Source organism: Charadrius vociferus, unplaced genomic scaffold (assembly GCF_000708025.1).
Source record: "Charadrius vociferus isolate BGI_N301 unplaced genomic scaffold, ASM70802v2 scaffold179, whole genome shotgun sequence".
Classification (NCBI taxonomy): domain Eukaryota; kingdom Metazoa; phylum Chordata; class Aves; order Charadriiformes; family Charadriidae; genus Charadrius; species Charadrius vociferus.
In genome coordinates, this window is record NW_009650072.1 from 3563479 (window position 1) to 3584138 (window position 20660).

The 20660-nt window shown below is 36.5% G+C and overlaps 1 protein-coding gene across 1 annotated transcript in view; it reads left to right on the forward strand.

The window, feature by feature from the left end:
• The window catches only part of PIK3C2A (phosphatidylinositol-4-phosphate 3-kinase, catalytic subunit type 2 alpha), a 40761-nt gene extending 21622 nt beyond the window's left edge, over window positions 1-19139 (forward strand). The window contains exons 13-32 of the mRNA XM_009892019.1: window positions 2626-2734; window positions 3458-3600; window positions 4234-4422; window positions 4892-4985; window positions 5255-5349; window positions 5663-5843; window positions 6441-6545; window positions 7578-7670; window positions 8011-8140; window positions 9657-9793; window positions 10452-10621; window positions 11741-11897; window positions 12324-12433; window positions 13701-13908; window positions 16324-16448; window positions 16849-16966; window positions 17062-17143; window positions 17629-17738; window positions 17977-18102; window positions 18636-19139. Of these exons, the coding sequence (XP_009890321.1) occupies window positions 2626-2734; window positions 3458-3600; window positions 4234-4422; window positions 4892-4985; window positions 5255-5349; window positions 5663-5843; window positions 6441-6545; window positions 7578-7670; window positions 8011-8140; window positions 9657-9793; window positions 10452-10621; window positions 11741-11897; window positions 12324-12433; window positions 13701-13908; window positions 16324-16448; window positions 16849-16966; window positions 17062-17143; window positions 17629-17738; window positions 17977-18102; window positions 18636-18818 (2665 nt within the window). The 3' untranslated portion in view covers window positions 18819-19139. The remainder of the gene's footprint in view (window positions 1-2625; window positions 2735-3457; window positions 3601-4233; window positions 4423-4891; window positions 4986-5254; window positions 5350-5662; window positions 5844-6440; window positions 6546-7577; window positions 7671-8010; window positions 8141-9656; window positions 9794-10451; window positions 10622-11740; window positions 11898-12323; window positions 12434-13700; window positions 13909-16323; window positions 16449-16848; window positions 16967-17061; window positions 17144-17628; window positions 17739-17976; window positions 18103-18635) is intronic.
• Window positions 19140-20660: the final 1521 nt, after the last annotated feature.

The following is a 20660-nucleotide window of genomic DNA, read 5'->3' on the forward strand; positions in this document are numbered from 1 at the left end:
GAATCCTGACAGCAGGTAAACAATGTGCTTTACTTCCATCAGGTCACTGGGAAAGAAGCACTTTTGCCTTAAAGCTGTCTTAAGATAGGAAATAGCAGCTCTTTTCTTCATCCAGTCCTGTTTATAGAGCAAAATATGGTGATGGCTCAAGTTTTTAGGAAAAAAAAAATCTTTAAGGTCTGCAGTACTTCTAAGTACTTTTATTCTTTAGAGACATCCTTGCCTTGGCTGCAAAATATTGTGCTGCATGTTTCATAAGTTCGCATACACAGGAGCCAAATTGGAGAATTTTGGATATGTTGTGTTTTTTTCTTTAATCCTTTTAAAAATTCCTAAATCGGATAATAGGGTGGTAATATATAAGCCAAGAAGAGAATCTACATAATGTTTTAAAATTTAAATCTATTTTAAAATCCAGGTGCATTTTTATAGATTGGAAGAAACGGCTTATTTTTCCTTCAATGTGTTTTTGTGTAATAGAGATTCCAGGATATTCTCAAATTATTCCTTTTGATTCTGATCTGGATTTATTTAAAAAAAAAAAATTAAAATTAAGGGATAATTAACTACTGTGTTAAACTTACGGCATACTTCTAGTTTGAACTGGCCTTCCTTCAAGTCCAGCTGCTGGATCCTGTTATAAATTTTTCAATAAGAACAAAAAGTCTACTGTAAGTTTCCTCAGTTAAGTGTTCCTGGATTTGTTCAAGTTGCCTTGTCCGTGAATCTTTCATTATGAAATGTATTCCAAAAGGCTTATCACTTTGGTAGCTCTTCAATGAAACATTAACCAATAGACTTGAACAACAGATACCAGAATTAGGCATGGTGTTGCAGAAGTGATCACACCACTGCAAAATAGCTTCAGGATTTACGCTTAAGATGTCCTAATTATATGTGCTTCTGACTTCTAGGACTTACTGCTAGCTTAAATTATCTAAGTGTCAACCGAGGCTGTAGAAAGACAACCAAGTCATTCCTGAACAGTTACTTCTATGTATTGCTTATGTCTGTTCTGTGTGGTTTGCATCCTCTAGTTGTACATATGGTTCTACTTGTTCTGCTTCCTCTTTTGTATGGTGACGATTCCAACAGCTTGGGGGTGGTTAAGACTTTAGGCTTTTCTGCATTGCAAAGATGGCCTGCTGAAACTTGGATTTCTTTTTATAAATGATGTTTGTTTCAGCCTTCTGTTTAAACGTTGCATTTCAGTCTCCTAGCTAAATATCACATTACACAGTATTTGATTGAAAACATAGCTTTTGTTTTAATTTGAATTGCAAATTTATCTCGTCTTCATGCTGTATGGTGTTCTGATAGTAATTAGTTTGGGGAGAAAACCGTATTTTCTGTTTATGCAGAGCACTGCAATAGAATGTGCTGCGCCAGAGTTTACTGAATGGCTGGTATATGGCAGCTGTAGAGATGCTAGTGGTCTAATCCACTTGCAGTTTATGTAAATTAAATACAGACCTAGGTAACTAAAGGTACTAGCCAAATACTCCTGATCAAGTTGGGAATAGCATCAGTAGCAGGCAGGAGCTAAAACTTGTAGCTAACTAAAACATAGGACGAATAAAAGTTCATATATGTGCTTTGGAAGAATCTGTAGTTTAAGAATCAAGTTTAAAATCTTTTCAGATGAAGCGTGTGTGGAATGGCTTAAAATATCTTTACTTGTGGATGAGACAGAAGGCTGGAGAATTAAACTGGAGAGTTATTAAAAAGAACAGGCTGTTCAGTTATGCTTTAGTGGCACAATTTTGTAATTTTTATTGGCATCATAAGCCCTCTGTTAATCAATATTTATATATAAAGAACTGTTCTTTCTTTGAAACACAACATTTTTCAAAACATACTAAAGGCTTGGCCTTCAAGCAGTTTTTTGAGGCTGCATTTTGACTTTTAAAGATTGATAGAAGTTTTCTGTGCATAACAGTCAGCACTTAACTGATCTATGAAGTATCCTTAGTTTTGCCTTTCTACAGTTGGATACAGTATTAATACTGGGAATAAACTAGCAAATACAAACATTATCTGACATGCGCTTGCAGAGTCTAGTAATGTGGAAAGTCCAGGCAAATTGTGATGTCTGTAATATTCATATGCCTGTGCCTCTTTTCTGAGAAGGTAAGAAGGTATATGTGTTCTGTTTATTCCTCAGAGGCAAAGGTATTTCTTTCCTCCCTTAAGAAATAGGGAGCACTTAATTTAGTGGGGTCAGTTGTGTTAGCACTGAACTTTTTTGCTTTGCCTTTTCCACCTAAAATCTGTGTGCAGCTTTTTAAAGGACTTCAAGTATAGAAGACATCCAGTGAAAAGAAATAAATTAACCTGACATTTGATGATCATAATTCCCTTTTTTAAGCTCTGAACTGTATTGGCTAGTACAGTTTGATTTCCTATGTTCTTTTCTGAACATCAGTGTTGAAATACTTGTCATAAGATAAGAGATTATCTCTGCAATAGAAACACATACTCAATCTGAACTGTCCTCCTATACTACACTAATATTTCAGAGGTGTTTCCTTGTAGTGACTGTTGATCTTCTCCAGATGGTATTTTAATAACTAATATCTTGAAGTAAACAGGCTGACTGTGACACGATTTCATTTTTTTTTGCAGTTTGTTAACTTGTGGGACAAAGCTCTTGCAACTCTGGACCTCATCGCATCCACATCATGCATCAGGGATGGCCAGTAAGAAAGGAAATATGGAAAGAATAGTATTGCAGGTTATATATATTTCTGTCTTGATCTGACTATGTTTTGTCTGATATTATGACTTGTAATATTATGACTTATAACTCTTACATGAGTGGTAATTGATCAATTAATGTTACAGAATAGTGATTACTCAGCATTAAGGGCAAAGAATGGAAAGCTGCGGTTAAGTGCATGCAAGGCAGTTAATGAATCGCTCTCTATCTTGAAGTAAGAGAAACTGGAGATGCCTCGGTAGTACATGCTATCAGTACTGGGAGAGAACATCTTTGAAAAGCAAATGTATGCCGAGATGGGAGTTGTCTAGGCCCAAAAAATATCAATTCCAGTTTCTTTACATAAGCACCTCTCATTCTAAATTCAGAGTCCAAACTTCTCTCCAAAGAGAAGGCATCTTGTTAGGTATGGCTTAGCAGTCCCAAGGCATGGTCAGAGCTGGTGGTTGGGTTGAAACCACTGGTGTGGATTTCAATAGTTCTGTGATTAGTCTCTGCTCTAAGCATTCTCGCTTCCCTTCTGAGGACTACTCTACAGTTGTACATTTAAGGACCGCAGTTACGTAGAAGAGTTGAGCTGGAAAAAAGTACTCAGGAAACAGTATCTGAAAACTGTTACATATGTAGAACTGAAGAGTTCAGATGCCTAAACATCCAAGGTTGCTGAAAGGGGGAGTTTTCTGTACTGTTTTTAAGGACTTGCATCATCTTTCTTCTCTTTTTTTTTTCTTTTTTTAGATTGACTTCCCATCTCATGCTTTTGATATTGAATATAAAATTCCTCAAGCTGCAAAGACTACTGTGCATCACTCCATAGAAACATTGGAAAAACCATCGAGAGAACGTCTCCTTGCCATTCTCTCCAAGGATAACACTATTGGGTATGTTCATCTCTTTCTAGCTATGGTCTAATTGTATGTGACAATTTATGGCTAGCATATGCAACACTTATTCTTAAGTTTCTTTAACATGGTTCTAGTATATTTTGAAGACCTGTGGAGACTTAAACAAGAGATTGACTTAAACTTGCAAAATAATGGTGCTGACTTAATGAATTTATTTGTGCTTTCCATGGCTGGTGTCATAATATTCTACTGTTAGAAGATCACTACCCTTTTGTCTGCCTGTTATATATGCCTATTACTGCTTGGCAGTTCTTCGGTTACAGGGAGCAGTGGCAGTTTCAGCAGTGGCTGTTCATGTGGCATGGAAGCTTTTCTGGCAGGCTTTCCCACTCAGCTGCACCAAACTAACATTAACATTTTGGTTTATTTCAGATTATACTAAAAACTTATTTTTTTCCTGCCCAAATTATAACTTTGAACGACTGTTTCCATAATGTTTGAGGTTTTGTTTTGCTACTCATTTTGACTTTTGTGGATGAAATAGCTGTTTTAATTTCATTCCATTTTGCGTGTTAAATCATCTCTATATATACAATGACCAGTAGCACTGGGGTTATTCAAGTGATGGTCTGTAATGTGTGTTATGAACTGAAACGCTTTTCTCTTTAGGCTATCGAAAGAAGATAAAGAATTTTTGTGGGAGAAGAGACATTACTGTCATAGTCATATTAACAGCCTACCAAAAATTTTGGTTAGTGCTCCTCACTGGGACTGGGCAAGTCTTCCAGAAATATATTCGTTACTTCAGCAGTGGCCTCCTTTATCACCCTTAGCTGCACTGGAACTACTTGACTCAAAGTAAGAAAACCAATGTCTGTGTGTGTTGTCCATTAAATGACTTTTCTTCAATTAAAAGATTGAGTGGCATTCTTGTGGAAAGTATTGCTGAATTTTTTTGTAACAAAAGCCAACGATCCTTAAAATTTTAAAGAACACATGCTTACTTTATTCGTGTAGGATTAACCAAGTCATGTATTAAAAGAGTAGAAATACAGGTTAGGATTCTGAAATCTAATTTCTGACAGGAGTAGAGCAAGATATAGAATCAAGATATTAAGAGTGAAGGTTTGAGAGATTAGTATGCTTGTCCTAAATATGCACATGTGTTTGCATCATAGGTAATGAAGGGCCTCAAACTTGTAGGTCCTTTACTAAACTGTTAAAGATTTTATATTGGTTCTTTTGTATCTAGCTGATCTCAAAAAAAGAAAGAAAAAATCCTACTTGAACAGAATAAACTTAGTGTGGATTTGTGGTGACTTTCTAGGTTTGCTGATCAGGAAGTACGAAACACAGCTGTGAATTGGATAGAGACCTTAAGTGACGATGAGTTAACAGATTTCCTTCCTCAATTTGTGCAGGTAAGACTTTCTGCCTACTCTGAAGTTTGAATTTATTTTTTTTTGCTTTTGAAAACATGAAGGAATTGCTAATTACTAGTAGCAGAAGTGCAATTGTGTGCCTGTATACTTAATAACCTTAATGTATAGTATGGAAAACAATTTGAGTAAATTGCTCTGTGACTGTCCTATGGATTTGTGGTGACGCTGTCTGTGTATTAGTCATAAAATCTCAGTCTTCATCTAGAATTAAATCCAGACCTGATTTATTTCATTTTCTTTGTATTTAGGCATTGAAGTATGAAACCTACCTTGACAGTGCTCTTGTCAAATTTCTTTTGGCTCGGGCACTGGGAAGCATTCGAATAGCGCACTACCTATATTGGTAAGATGTTCTTTGTTCCATTGTTCACATAATGTGTTTACTATAAGATTAATAATTCCAGAAAAAATAATCTTTCTTAATATCATAGTTCATAACCATGAATGTTATGGAGAGTACCCAAAATGTAGGTCCTGTTTTTTTTATGAAAAAAACAGTGCTTCTACGAGGCACAAACCTCTTGCCTTTTATATCCTTTATATCAGTAACTTCAGATATATATAGTACCGATTCATTAGAATATTTTAATTTCTTAGTATTGCATCATTTGCAATATTTTCCTTACAAAAATTTAACTTAAATCCTTTATTTTCAGGCTTCTTAAGGATACACTGTATGATACAAAGTTTGGTGTAAGGTATGAGCAAATTCTTGGAGCTTTTCTTTCAGTCTGTGGAAAAAGGCTGAGGGAAGAGCTGGAGAAGCAGACCAGACTAGTGCAGCTTTTTGGAATGGTAGCAGAAAAAGTAAAACAAACAAGTGGATCTGCTCGGCAGGTGTGTACATATTTTTAATATTCTTTAGTAAGATTAGACTGAGTATACACTCAAAACACTCAATTGTCTCTTTAGTCTAAGTTCAGTAAAATATGTATAATATATAGGAAAACCTATTCATCTATTGTGCTGCATTTTAACAAATCAATGGCTTAATGAAGTTGATGGTTTTTGTCAAATTTGTTGTCTTCTGAAACATAAGATTGTGTGAAGTGACAGGGTAAGAAAGTAGGATGGTTTCTGTGTACAGTAAACTAGAATTGGATTTAAACCTATTGCTGCTGAAGAATGATCTCATTATGCAAAAGAATGGGATATCTGTTTATATGCTTATATGAACTTAAAGTTTGATAGAGTGGGATGCTATCATCTGGTTCGGTTAAAAAAAAAAAAAAGCAAATCACAACCTTGTGTTTGTGTTAGTGTTGTACTGCTAGGCTTAGGTATTTTTAATAGCTAAAACAGCAGTTATAACTTCTAGTATTCCTTTGACACCAAGCAGTTAAAACATTGGCTTCAGGATAATTTTGTCCAGAAGTTTTCAGTAGATGCTCCAGTTAGGAAAAAGTCCGCTGAATTATTTTTTTTTGTCTGCAGGCTGCCTTGCAAAATGGTATGGAACGTGTGCAGTTATTTTTCTTGAAGAACAAATGCCGTTTGCCTCTCAATCCCAGTCTGGTGGCTAAAGAGTTAAATATTAAGGTACTGCTCATTCAGATTTTTAAACCATTTTTGTAAAAAAATTCATATAGGCAAAGCTTTTACAAACAGAAAAAAATAATTGAAGTTCTTGAAAGCTCTTTATGCTGGGGGGAGGGCTTTAATTAAAAATTCTGATTGAACAAGGCAGTGCAATTAGCTAAGCAAAAATAAAATCTTATACAAATACTTGTGTAAAACCAATGAAGGTCTTGTATTATAAAACTAGATATCTGTAATAACTTATTGTTTCTTCAGACACTGTCTTTTGAGACCAACAATCCTGGTTATAGTAAAGCCGGGGACTACTCAAAGTGCATGGAAAGTCCTGTTTGCAGCAGCAAAATTGACCAAGGCTATAAAGTTCAAACAATGAGTAGATATTGTGAAATAGGTGAAACCACCTGTTACTGGTTGTGTCCAAGAGATGTACCGAATCCAAGGAGGCAGACAGTAGATTTATTTTATTGTGAAGGTCCTGTAAGTAATAATGTAGGAGAAGCAGGTAAATTATTTTTCCAGAACTCTGCAAGGTTTGACAATAGCTCAACTACAGTCTCAATTTATATCGTCACGCATGACTGAGAACCTAAAGGTCTGAACACTGGATTTGATCCTGTGTGGAGAGACAGTTCATCTTGCTTTCCTTTTTTACTGAAACTATTAAATCATGAGTATATACTTGAAAAGGCTGATAAATGAGAAAATACTGTGAAACATGCAGATACATGGGGTTTTTATAATATTTTCTAGGTTTCAAAAAAGCTGTTGATAAAATATTTATCAATGTTTTACTCTTTCTTTCAAGATGTATAAAAAACATCACTGTGCAGCAGTATTGGCTTTTGTACAAGAAGGCAACAAATAACAACCAAAGGGCTCTTTATTCAAAGGAAGCACGTATTTGTCACAATTGCAATGCTAAAAGTCTGAATAGACATATTATGTGTCAAACCTGCTTGTTGAAAGAATGTCTTGTTTTCTGGGCTAGCAGGAATAGTCCTTTTCGAGTATTAACACTAAATCTACTTGTAGGCATGTTCTTTCTTCAGCTCCAATGCAGTACCACTGAAAGTTGCACTGATAAATGCAGACCCTCTGGGAGAAGAAATTAACGTGATGTTTAAGGTAGGCCTTCCATGTGTATTGGAGAGAAAAAAAAAGTTGAATGATACTCAGTTTCATTGGTATCAATTAGCTTTAGCCTAGACCAATAAGCTCAGTTATTTTGTGAGTTTGTTCCTGTGTATCTAGAAACCAACATCTGAACAGATTGTGAAATGTGAAAGGAAGTCTACTGCATGTGAAAGCTTATATGTAGCCTATTTCTGGTTTTGGGTGTGTAGCTTTGAGGAAGAAAGTAGCATAATGTATCAGTTCCTACAGATGTAAAGCAATTAATCTGTGAAGTTTAGTTTTGCTGATAGCGTATTATTTCTCTGCTTAACTTTTATTTTTTCCATTTAAGGTTGGAGAAGATCTGAGACAAGATATGTTGGCTTTACAAATGATTAAGATCATGGATAAGATCTGGCTGCAGGAGGGACTGGATCTACGGATGGTTATCTTCAAGTGTCTCTCAACTGGAAAAGACCGAGGTGCAAAACCAGATGCTGCTTATATTCTTTGCTCCCCTACGCCAGTTTCTTGTCACACTGATAGTGAAAAATTTCTGTGCAGACACAGGTCCAATAAACAGTGGAAAGCCAAAAGCCTTCCATGCAAAGAACTTCAGTACTTGAGAGTATAGCAAGTTAAATTGTTCTGAATTTCCTGATGGCTGAGTTGCATTTAAATTTGTTTCTCCTCTTGAGTCCTGAGATTCTTATATGTTCTGTTGTCCATGAACAGCTGTGCGAACAAGTAAATATAATGATAAAAGCTACAGTTTCTCTTGATGCTCTTACTGCAGCACAAGAAAATAATGGTGCCATAGCAATCCTAATTCTGAAAATTTAGTTACGGTGAAATAACGTATTCAAGTCAAAACTGAAGTTCTAAAGCATTTGGAATCTGCTGCAGTTGAGTCAGGCAGTATCCTTTATGTACTGAAATGTCCAAAAAGAAGAAAAATTTAAAGTGCGCACACACTGTTCTCTAGAATTAGCATCGTATGCTGGTAAAGTTCCTTGGCAATATGAGGCTGTCTCTTAGGTTTGAAATGAGGTCACAGAACTCTAGGTTTGAGTGTACTTACTGCCCTGCACCTTGAACACGCTTTTTGCTAATTTTCACTAATTCTCTAGAGCTAACCAATAGGAGCTACAAGAGGATAAACAATAACTTAAGTATTTCTTCAGTCAAATGCTAGAACAGCATGATGAAAACTCTTAAATACATGGAAACGTTGGAAATTTAGGTTGGCGAAACTAAGCAAAAAGCTTCTATTTATGTAAGACTTGCTTTTCAGAGAAACAGATGGCTTTTCTTCCTACTTTGAATGATGCCTTGATGGCATACCGTGTTACGCTTTTTTTTTCTTGCTGCTCATATTAGTATTCCTAAAGTACTTGAAGGATTAAAGTAGAAAAGAAAAATGGATCTAAATTACAGATTTGCCTTTGGTAGCTCTTTCCAAGATAGAAGTAAAATTCTGTTAATCAAATAAATGTTTTCCTTTTATCATTTAGCTATACAAATATTTTAAGTAATGAGGCCACATGTAAAGCCCACTGCCTTATTTCTGGAGCAACGGTCTGGTCTGTTTCAACACTTGACAGCAGTTGAAGTTACTAGATTACTTAAGTGTCAGTGTATGAGAAACGTCAGCATCAAAATACTTCGCAGTTATTGCTTACAGATAAATGCTAGTTTATGTAGTAGAAAGTAATTATTCATAGTACAACTTATATGTGCATTCTAGCAACCGTAACTAATTGTAGTAGAGTAAGCCTAACTTGGATTGCCACATGTGTCTCATAGTATGCGTTTTAATATAGTCTGTGGAAATGTTTAGTGGACTAATAACACTATTTTTGCACCTAACTGGGTTTTGAAAGAAGCTAGTCTAAGATTGTAAAAGCCATCATTGTCAAGAAAGTTTCTACTGAATAATGAAAATGCAGTATAACTTAAGGAGATGGTTAAATACACTTTGTTATATTTTATATAAAGGCATGGTAGAGCTTGTTCCTGCTTCAGATACACTTAGGAAAATTCAAGTGGAATATGGAGTGACAGGTTCTTTTAAAGACAAGCCTCTAGCAGAATGGTTGCGAAAGTATAATCCTACAGAGGAGGAATATGAAAAGGTAACTTTTTTCAGTATTGCTCTTTTGAAAATCTTTTTAACAGGGATAAATATCATCTTGTGATGGAATGAAATTCTTATTCCAGATCTTCCATTGAAATTTTTGGTTTATATCTTTAGGAAACTTAATTTTTTTCCTATACTTGAAAAAGATTTGTCTTCAACTCCTCTTTTCTCTTTCTGTCTGGGAGAACAAGTATCTATGTAGTGTACTCTGGCCAGATGGATTCTCATCATTCATATCAGGAGTTTTTATTGGATATAGAAAAAGCGTACTTCAGATTTAAGATGGGGGGAATGGTGGCTGCACTTAATTGTGGTTAGGAGCAGCGGCCTCTTCTCGTACAAGCACATGGGATTAAAAAAAATAATGTGTTCTTTTGGCTAAAACACTTTTATAACACATTGCAAAAGTCTTGTACCGTTTTCTTTGCTAGCATGTTTATTTCTTCAAAACAATATTTTATGCTGGAAGGTGTGATATCTAAGGATTTTGCACAGCTATCTGTTTGAAGAATGCTGTTTTGGAGAAAAAGCAAATTTTAGGGCCTGTTGTGTCTGGCTTGGATTTTACACTTGTCAAGATTGACTGTTGAATGCATGAATGCTGTTTTCCCACTGATATCTGATCTCAGTTCACTTTTTTCTCTCCTTCCCAGGCTTCAGAAAACTTCATTTACTCTTGTGCAGGATGCTGTGTAGCTACTTATGTATTGGGAATTTGTGACCGCCACAATGATAACATAATGCTCCGAAACACAGGGCATATGTTTCACATTGACTTTGGAAAATTTTTGGGTCATGCGCAAATGTTTGGTAGCTTTAAAAGGTATTTTTCTGTAGCTAAGCAATGTACAGAACGGAGTGATTTTTAGGATATTTTTATAAGCATTATAATTCTAAGCATTAACTTTTAAATTCCTGTTATTTGCTGTTCTCACTTGGAAGCCAGTATCTTCCAGCTTAACCACAGAGTTTCCAGAATGTATTCAAATTTACCTGTATGGAATTAATTTTGAAAAGGCTCCAGCTTCCTATTTCCATATTCTGATCTCTGGAACTGTTTTAAGTCAAAGCACATAGGCATAGCTTTCAAATAAAATTAGTGTTCTAGCTACTGGTAGATTGAAACAAGGAATTTTGTCTCCTAAACATCATTTAACTTTGATGCTTCCCAACTGCATTTGTTCCTTAAGAACTTTGTGCCATACGCACTTGGCAAATCTCAATGGGAATTTCTTCACAATAGTTATGAAAGCCAAGTATTTTGGTACAGGAAAAGATTAATGTAACTCCTTACCGGTATTTGGGAGCCTTATATCTAACACAAATCTTGGTGTGATACTTTTCCAGGAATATTGGATAAAACTGTAGTGTAGTTTCATCTTTATACTTATTCATGCAATTATATATTGCATGCTTGTTAGGTAAACTTTATCAATGAATGAGAAATTGAGTGCCAGAGCCTTCGTGTCATCTGAATACCTGCATGTGAAACAAATGAGAACAGACTTTGGCTCATAAAAACAGTAGTGAATGTCACTGTTATGGAAAGGAGTGAACAGCAAGTTTGTATTTACTACTCCTCTGTGTAGGGGAAGAAAATCTATATCCAGGATAGAAGAGTTATGTTTTAGTCAGGTGATGATAGAGTCATTATATTTGTTGTAGTGTGTAATGGGTTCCAGAAGTGAGGGATGGAATGCATTATAAAGTAACCTGGCCTCCAAGTGTTGCTCCAGGAGATCTTCTGGAAGTCCAGTACAATGTGAATGTGCTGGGAATCTGAGATAGCACTAAGCAGCTGAACCCAACCCAAGAAAGTAAAATAGCATTAATGGACTATTTAATATTGCTGCTTCGGGGTGGGAATGGAGGGGAGGAGGAAGCAAATGACACAGTGAATAGAACTTATAATTAACTTATGAATTCTGTGCTCTTTGAACAGGGATCGAGCTCCTTTTGTGCTAACGTCAGATATGGCTTATGTCATTAACGGTGGTGAAAAACCCACTATTCGCTTTCAGTTGTTCGTGGATCTCTGTTGTCAAGCTTACAATTTGATAAGAAAACATGCAAGCCTCTTCCTTAATCTACTTTCATTGGTAATTGTTTTATTAAATTCAATTGAAAATTGATAGATCTGTCATGTTGGGTTGTATTAAATGCTATGCTTTTTATGCTGCAGAAACTCTTAATGTGCGCTTTCAAAAGCCAGAAACATCAAATGTACTTACTAGGAAGGTTGTATTTTGGAGGTTTTTTTAAGCTTTTTTACTACCTACATGTTTCCTGAAAATTTAAAACTAAGATGATACTGTAAATTACACTGCAAAGGGGTTTTAACTGCTTTTAATTCAGCATAAATAGTGAATAACTGCTGATTGTAAGTAATTGTTGGCTATTGCTGTTAGCACTTAGCAGTTTAGTGAAGCTTCAAATGAATTTGAGGGTCTAAGAGTTCTAATCACTTCAATGTAAAATCATATTTGTTTTATTGCATTGAAACTGTAAATTTTAATTTCTTGCAGATGCTTTCTTCTGGGTTACCAGAACTAAGTGGGGTTCAGGACTTGAAGTATGTCCAGGATGCTCTCCAGCCCCAAACAACAGATGCAGAAGCTACCATTTTCTTTACGAGGTACTGGATAAGTGAAAACTAAAATATCTCCCAGCATCATCCTCTGTCATGAAAAAAATGTACTAAGGATGTTCAGAAACATGTCTGTAGAAGTTGCATAGTTACACTGTACAATCATAAAACATTGGTTAACCAGTGAATAAGATCAGTTTCATACAAGATTTATGCTTGTGCTAAAATACTTTGCTGCCTTTAAGACTAACCTTGTGCTAAAAGCTTGTGTGAAATACTGAGAGTAGATAATTCTGTCTGGCAGTTTTGAGACTTGCATTTTGAATACATCCTAAATTGCTTAATAGCCATGTATATGATGGGAACCTTGTAATGCATTTTAAAGAAGTTCTCGTTTTCAAAAAGTGCTTTTGCACACTGTGGAGGGAGGGAGAGATGATGCTCCAGTGTTGTAAGTGGGGGTGTGCGTACACTGAACTCAGCTGTTGCTGTGTGTTACAAAATGTGTCACTGTACTTCATTTTAAATATACGGGGAAACTGCAACAGTATGCATGCAGTTTAGAATCGTAGAATGGTTTGCGTTGCGAGGGACCTTTTAAAGGTCATCTAGTCCAACCCCCCTGCTGTGAGCAGGGACATCTTCAACTAGATCAGGTTGCTCAGAGCCCCGTCCAACCTGACCTTGAATGTTTCCAGGGATGGGGCATTTACCACCTCTCTCGGCAACTTTGTCCAGTGTTTCACTACCCTCATCGTAAAACGCTTCTTCCTTATCTAGTCTAAATCTACCCTCTCTCAGTTTAAAAATATTACTCCTTGTCCTATCACTACAGGCCCTGCTAAAAAGTTTGTCCCCATCTTTCCTGTAGGCTCCCTTTGAGTACTGGAAGGCTGCTATAATGTCTCCCTGGAGCCTTTTCTTCTCCAGCCTGAACAACCCCAACTCTCTCAGCCTGTCTTCATGAGAGAGGTGCTCCATCCTCTGATCACTTTTGTGGCCTTCCTCTGGACCTGCTCCAACAGGTCCATGTCTTTCCTGTGCTGAGGGCTCCAGAGCTGGACGCAGTACTCCAGGTGTTTATTTTACCAACCCTGGAAAGCCTTCACTTCTTGGATAACAACCTATTCCAAAGTTTGGATACTGAATCTTCTATTAAATGCTGATTTGATGCTATTTATATAGCCCATCGTTCACAGTTTAAAAACTGTTTCTCTGTCAGTAAGAAATTGTTTTTTATTTTTCTTAGACTTAAGTCCGATTCATTGACAGAACCACTCTTGTGTTTTTTGATGTTATTTTTTTTCTTTTCTAGGTTGATTGAGTCCAGTCTGGGAAGTGTTGCCACAAAGTTTAATTTCTTCATTCACAATTTGGCTCAGCTGCGTTTCTCAGGTCTACCTTCTAATGATGAACCCATCCTCTCATTTTCTGCTAAAACATATTCTCTTAAACAAGATGGCCGAATCAAACAAGTGTCTGTGTTTACATATCAGAAGAGATATAACCCAGATAAATACTATGTAAGTATATGGAATTTGTTTCCACTCAGTGAAGATGCTATGCATTTTCTTCCAACAAGATACATTTGCCTTCTTGCTATAAGTTCAGTACTTAATCACAGATAATTAGTCCAGAGGAAACTTGCCTTGTTTAGCATTAAGTAGCTAGCTTTGACGTAGACATCTAGGTTCCCTTTATTGACAGGGATTTAGTAAATACAGCTATAGTACCTACCTGAATGAGGAAGTATCTAATGTCAGATTTAGGATGAGCTGAAGAGTTCTCTGAAGTCTGACTGCACTGACTATAATGGGAGCCTAGAAACCTACACCAATGTTGAAACCCAAGCTAGAGCCCTGCTGTGGATGACTTGAAAGTAACAACAAAATCCATAGCTGAAACCTACATCTTACTGGGAACGGGCTGACTTGCTTCCTGGAGAGGAACAGAGTTGTATTGGCTCTGGCTGGGATGGAGTTATCTTTCTTCATTGCGGACCACACAGTGCTGCGTTTTGGTTGTTTAACTAAAGCGGTGTTGATAACACACGATTGATTTGGCTGAACAATGCTTGTGCAGTGTCAAGGCTTTCTCTTTTTCTTCCTCTTTGCCCCTACTCACTTTGTGAGTAGGCTGAGGTGGCAAAGAGTTGGGAAGGGACACAGCAGGAACAGCCGACCCAAACTAGCCAAAGAAATACTCCATAGAATACGTCATGCTCGGCAATAAATACTGGGGGTAAAATAAGAAAGCGGGGGATGGGAGGGTGTTATCTTCCAAGGTGGCTGTTCTTTGGGGACTGGCTGGGCACGGGTCTGCTTGTGGGAGGTGGCGAGAGATTGTCTTTGCGTCACCTCCCTTCCCAAGAACTGTCTTTATATCAACCCACGGGTCTTCTCACTTTTGCTCTTATTCTCTCCCCTGTCCCATTGGTGAGGGGGTGGGAGTGAGCAAGCAGCTGTGTGGGTGCTTAGCTGCTGGCCAGGGTAAACCAGACACAGGAGCGCTAGAATACAGGTTGGTATTTTTAACATCCAATAATATTCTTCAAAATGAAGACACTTCTTGAAAAGGATCTAGAAGGAAGCAGAAAGGACAGAAGTAGTGTTGGTGGAGACGATCTTTTTCAAAATGGGGATTTGAGTCACGTTTATGGGCTTATTTAGCTGCCTTCTGTAAAACAGCCCCTTCCTGAATAGGAGCCATTAAGTCAAACACTCTGGTTTTGTTCTCACCTTCTATTAAAGTTGTATTTGCTCCTCGTAAGTAAAAGCATCATTTCCTGTATTAATACACCTGCACTCCTAGTCGGTCTCACTAGAGGCAGCAAACATTACAGCTTAACCCAGGTCTATCAAAATCCTGAGGGCACACTTTAAGACTTGTATTAATATTTGTATTCCTATGCAGATGTGCTACCATCTTTTTTATTTTTTCTTTTACTTCTCTACTGCTGTTTGTTGGCCAAGAATAGTCAGCTCAAGTTAAATTTTTCTCAGGTTGTTTAAAAAGTGAGCTATATGACATATGCAAATGCACATCTCTTTGTAAATTGTATTTGCTGTAAATGTCTTAATCTGGTAAGACACCAGCTAGGGAAGCTAGAACAAAGCTGAATAATGGTAGAAGTGAGGAAGAGCTTTCTACTGAATCGCTATATTATAAATGTATTTCATCACTCTTGGTTGAAGCCAAAACAGTCCATTCCAGGAAACCGTTAAAATGATGTAGTCTTCTGTCAGATTTTTAAACTTCTTCCCAGTTGCACATTTTTTTACAATATGCATTTAATTCATCTGCCCATAAAATGAATCCACTGAATTGAATTTTCTGTGCAGTTTCTTAACCTTCATTTCCCTTTCATAATAACATGAATAACTGCATCCTTGGACTGTTCCCCAAGTATTTTTAAAAATTCCTTTTGTACAATGCAGTACACTTGCGTCTGCCTGCCAGGTTAGCACTTTAAAAGTGGAATCCTTTAGAATCTTGAGAGAATTAGATTGAAAAAAAAAAAAGTAGGCATTAGTTTCCTCTATAGTCCACACACAAAAAGCTTTGTGATAGTTCTGGCCCCACGGATACATGTCTAGATGTAATCCTGCACTGATGCGTTAAAATTATGTACGCGTGCTATATGGTATAAATTTACAATGAGGCTTAAAAGGGAGAATGCAGACAGCTTAGCCTTAACTACCTTCATCCCCATATCCGATGTGGATCTGTGTTACAGGAAGATCATGTGATGCTACTTTGCATTATAGTAGGGCTATTTATAATTTACTATAAAATGCAAACTCTGTTACTGGGATACATATGCAGGAGACGGATTATCATAGTAGAAATAGTTAACTGTCAAGAAAACCTGTATCGTTAAATCAGTTCTATAATATTGTTACTACTCTTATCTTTGGTTTTTTTTCTGTTTTGGGCAGATCTATGTAGTGAGAGTTTTGAGAGAAGGGCAAGTTGAGCCAACATTTGTCTTCCGAACATTTGATGAGTTCCAGGAGCTCCACAACAAACTTGGCATTCTCTTTCCTCTTTGGAAGTTACCAGGGTATGTTCCTAACTCGCTCATCACTATTGTAACAGAAGCAAAAAAACTGTTCCCAGCTGGGTGGAGGAAGAAATAGCTTGAAATGGAGGCAAAACTGCTGAGGGGCAAACTAGACCTCAAAGTTGGCAATTAAGGGAGAAAACTGTCTCAAGTTTTATGGAGGAGAGCCAGAGGATCAACTCAGTGTATTTAGTCTGTGTGTTGTATCATTTATAACACTTACCTATAAATGTTTCCTTGCCTTTCTATAATGTCGTTACCTATTAGCATGCTGTGTTTCAACTCACAATTGACATAAAAAAACAGATGTCAGCACTTCAGGATTGAAATGGCAATGAAATCTAACTGTACTTACTTCAGAGACATTAACTGAAAACTCTATCCTGTTCTTCCCTTGTAGCTTTCCTAACAAGATGGTTCTGGGAAGAACACACATAAAAGATGTAGCAGCTAAAAGAAAAGTGGAGCTCAACAGCTACATACAGAGTCTGATGAACAGTTCTTCAGAGGTGGCAGAAGTGAGTTCAAATAACTTAAGCAAATCCAATGCAAGTTTTCAGACTTTGGTACTTGTTAACACTGAACTAATATGTAACGTTTCTTCCAAATTTAGTGTGATCTTGTTTATACTTTTTTCCATCCATTACTTCGTGATGAAAAAGTGGAAGGAATAGATGGAATAGCTAGACCTACAGGTAGGTAATGTTTTTGGGGGCTGTTTATAAATAGGATGACTATAGTATGACACCTTTACGATGTGATTTTTTTTAAAAAAAAATCTTTTTTAATTAACGGTAGTTTTCCCTCATTGAAAGCTTTTCATCACTGTCTTTCCAAATGTGCCTGCATACAGTTTCAATGAAATAAAAACATACTAAAAATTGCAACAATACATGTGATCACTTGGGCTTGCTTATGGCTTGACTAAATGATTCCAGTTTTTACTGTAAAACTCCAAGTTGGTTTACAGTAGAATGCAAAATTCTTTAAAACCTATGGCCTTGCCCTCTTATTATATTTTATATATTTATATTTTATATATTTATATTTTATATATTTATATTTATATTTTATATTTATATATATTTTTTGTATGTTATATTACCCTTACATAATAAGTCAGTGTAGTACTGATGAAAATGTACAAATATTACAGAGGAAATAACTATATTTTTTTCAGATGCAAGTCCATCAAGTCCTGCCTCAGGCAAAGTGGGAGGAGAAGTGAAGCTCTCCATATCATATAGAAATAGCACTCTGTTTATCATGGTGATGCACATTAAAGACCTGGTAAGTAGAGGTACTGAGCTCACTGCCAAAAACTGTTTCCATTTTGTCAATTACCTTCTTGACTTAGATTGATGCAGAAATGGTAGAACTATCTTTCTTCCTCCAAATTTTCCAACCACCAACTTAGTTAACTGCTGCTTTTGGTTAGTGTGACTGCAAAGTGTAGATACTTGAAAATAAATGTGCAGCTAGGTCTACACTAACTAGTTTTCTAACTTGTCTTGGGTTTGGATTGTAGGTTACAGAAGATGGTGCAGATCCAAATCCCTATGTAAAAACATACTTACTTCCAGATACGCACAAAACATCCAAACGGAAAACCAAAATCTCCCGGAAGACAAGAAATCCAACTTTCAATGAAATGGCAAGTTAAAATTTATGTAGTAACTCCCTATGGTTTGCTATTGTCTCTTATTCTTAGCAGCAATTAAAATTTTGTCTAAAAAAATCTGCTAAGATATATAAATGGAAAAGAAACTTGTTTCAAAAACTTTGTGCCCTGTTTAAAAAAAACAAACCCAAAGGAACTAAGTAGGTAAATGTACTATTACAAGTAAGCAGAAATTTCTCGTACTGACTCTAAGAAATGATGAGGAGAAGGAATAAAGATTCCCACTGCCCTGGATTAATTGATTCATAATGTGGAGAAGAATGAATCCAGAAGCCTTGGCATGTAAATAGTGCGTCCATCTAAAAACACTGGTCCTTTTAAACACTTATCATTGGGAGCACAAAATAGAATATGGATTTAATTCAGCCCATCCTCTGAGAAACAGACAAACTGAATGGTCGTAAGGTGCAATTAAGACATCTGTCAGTGGCTAGGCAGTCAGAAGAAAGGGCAGTCTGTAACTTCATTTGGATAACCAAAAAAATTCTTGACTTCTTACCTTCTAGCTTGTGTACAGTGGATATAGCATGGAGACTCTGAAACAGAGAGAACTTCAGTTGAGCGTGCTCAGTGCAGAATCGTTACGTGAGAACTTTTTCTTGGGTGGAATTACACTCTCACTAAAGGACTTCAACTTGAGCAAGGAGACTGTTAATTGGTATCGACTAACTGCTGTACCCTATCTGTGAACTCATTTCTACACCTGAGTAAGACCAGAACTATTGTATTCACTTGTGCTTTGTGTATCTTCCTACTTGAAGATAACGTGTACATCTTAAAATAAGAGACTCTGCATTTCAACAGATATGTTGGACCAATGTTCATGTAGCCTAATTTGGAGGATTTCTAGAAAACCTGGTTTATGCTTATGCGGTGTTATCAAAGAATCATTGTAAATGTTTGAGTTGTGGGTAAAGGAAGGGGTTTTTAAACTATCCATGAAAGTGAGATGAAAAGTTTGACCATGCTGGTTGGTTAAACCATAACTTAATCATTAGGCCTGTGGATATCGTGCATTTTTACTTTTAATTTTTGTTACCTGTGTTGTGTCATCCATGGCATGATGCTGGAGAACATCAAAGAAATGACATTTTAGGATTACATTCCCACTACTAACTAGACATCACAGAAGCAGCGGTGAGTAAAACTTTGGTGGCTTCACACACACCTGTAGAAATGAAGGTTGAAGGGCTGGAAAAACTTCTTAGCGTTGCATTTAATCCCAGATTCGTGCTTCTCTAAGACTTACTGGAGTGAGTGCCAATAATGGAAGTTGTAAATAATGGTGCCTTATAATTCAAATGCTTCTCTTTTACCTCATTTCTGGTATTTAAATTTATGGTTAACTTTCAGCTCCTTTTAAAAAGGGGAAACGTTCTCGTATTTGATACCTTGCTGGTCCTACTGGAAGTCTCTTCCTGACATGTGTTATTTACAAATAATACCACTTAAACTGATCTTCATAGTTAGTGCAACTTACATAAATTTTTTTTCTACCCGTGATTTCCAAAAACTGAACGAAGGCTGGCTGAATGCAGTGCCTAGGAATTGTGCCCAGCTTCTCAGTATTCTGAAATGTCTTAATCCAAAGTGGCATTTGCACCTGTACCCCCAGGTAAAGGATGGCCTCTAGTTAAAAAGCACAACTGCTGGATGCATTGCAGGCCAGAAATGAGTTGCGTTAACAGCTTTGAGAGAGGAACTTGGTCACTTTTTTTAACACTGTTTCTCACTCCCAGTAAGAATTAATTCCACTAAAAGTGCTTTATTCCAAGGAACATTAGATTTGAACTATATTGTGACAGTGGAGAACAACTGTCACTTACTATCTCCTGTTAATACCATTGGTTAATTAGGTGTTTCTGCACTACAGGTGTAGCCTTTTTAATTCACCTTACTCTGTTTTAGGATGATCATGTTCAGGCTAAACAAAGCTATGAAGTTGCACACTTCTCTTTAGTACTGAATCTTGAAGTAAGACAAACTATCACCACTGACTATGACTAGAGCAAAACTCTAAAGTAAAACATGCAACTATAAATGAAGACACAATACAGGGAAAGCCTTCTATCTACTCAACACTATAAAAACCTATAATCTGATTTTCCTTCCCCTGCTACTGACCAATCTCCCTTCAATACAGAAGAGAGAAGTAAACTTGAATCTCCTGGTGCCTAAAATAGTCATGGTCCAATTTCGTAGGAATTATTACAATTAAAAAGCTAAGAATATCTTGAATGTTAGATGTTAATGGGCGCTAACACATCCCAGTTTTATTAGGCATATTCTGCATATTTTTCATTTAGTATATAGCCTGTAAATAATAAACTATATAACTAACTAGATATATTTCCTGCTCACTTGATGCTTTTGAGACTTAACTCCATTCCATCATTAGAATCACAAGTCACTTAAACACAGGAAAGTAGACTACTGTTTTTGTGAAACGTTCCGTTGTGAAATAAAATTAAAGCAATATGTACTGCCTTTTTTGCAGTTTGCTATTAAAGCACAGTGTCTTACAGCACAAA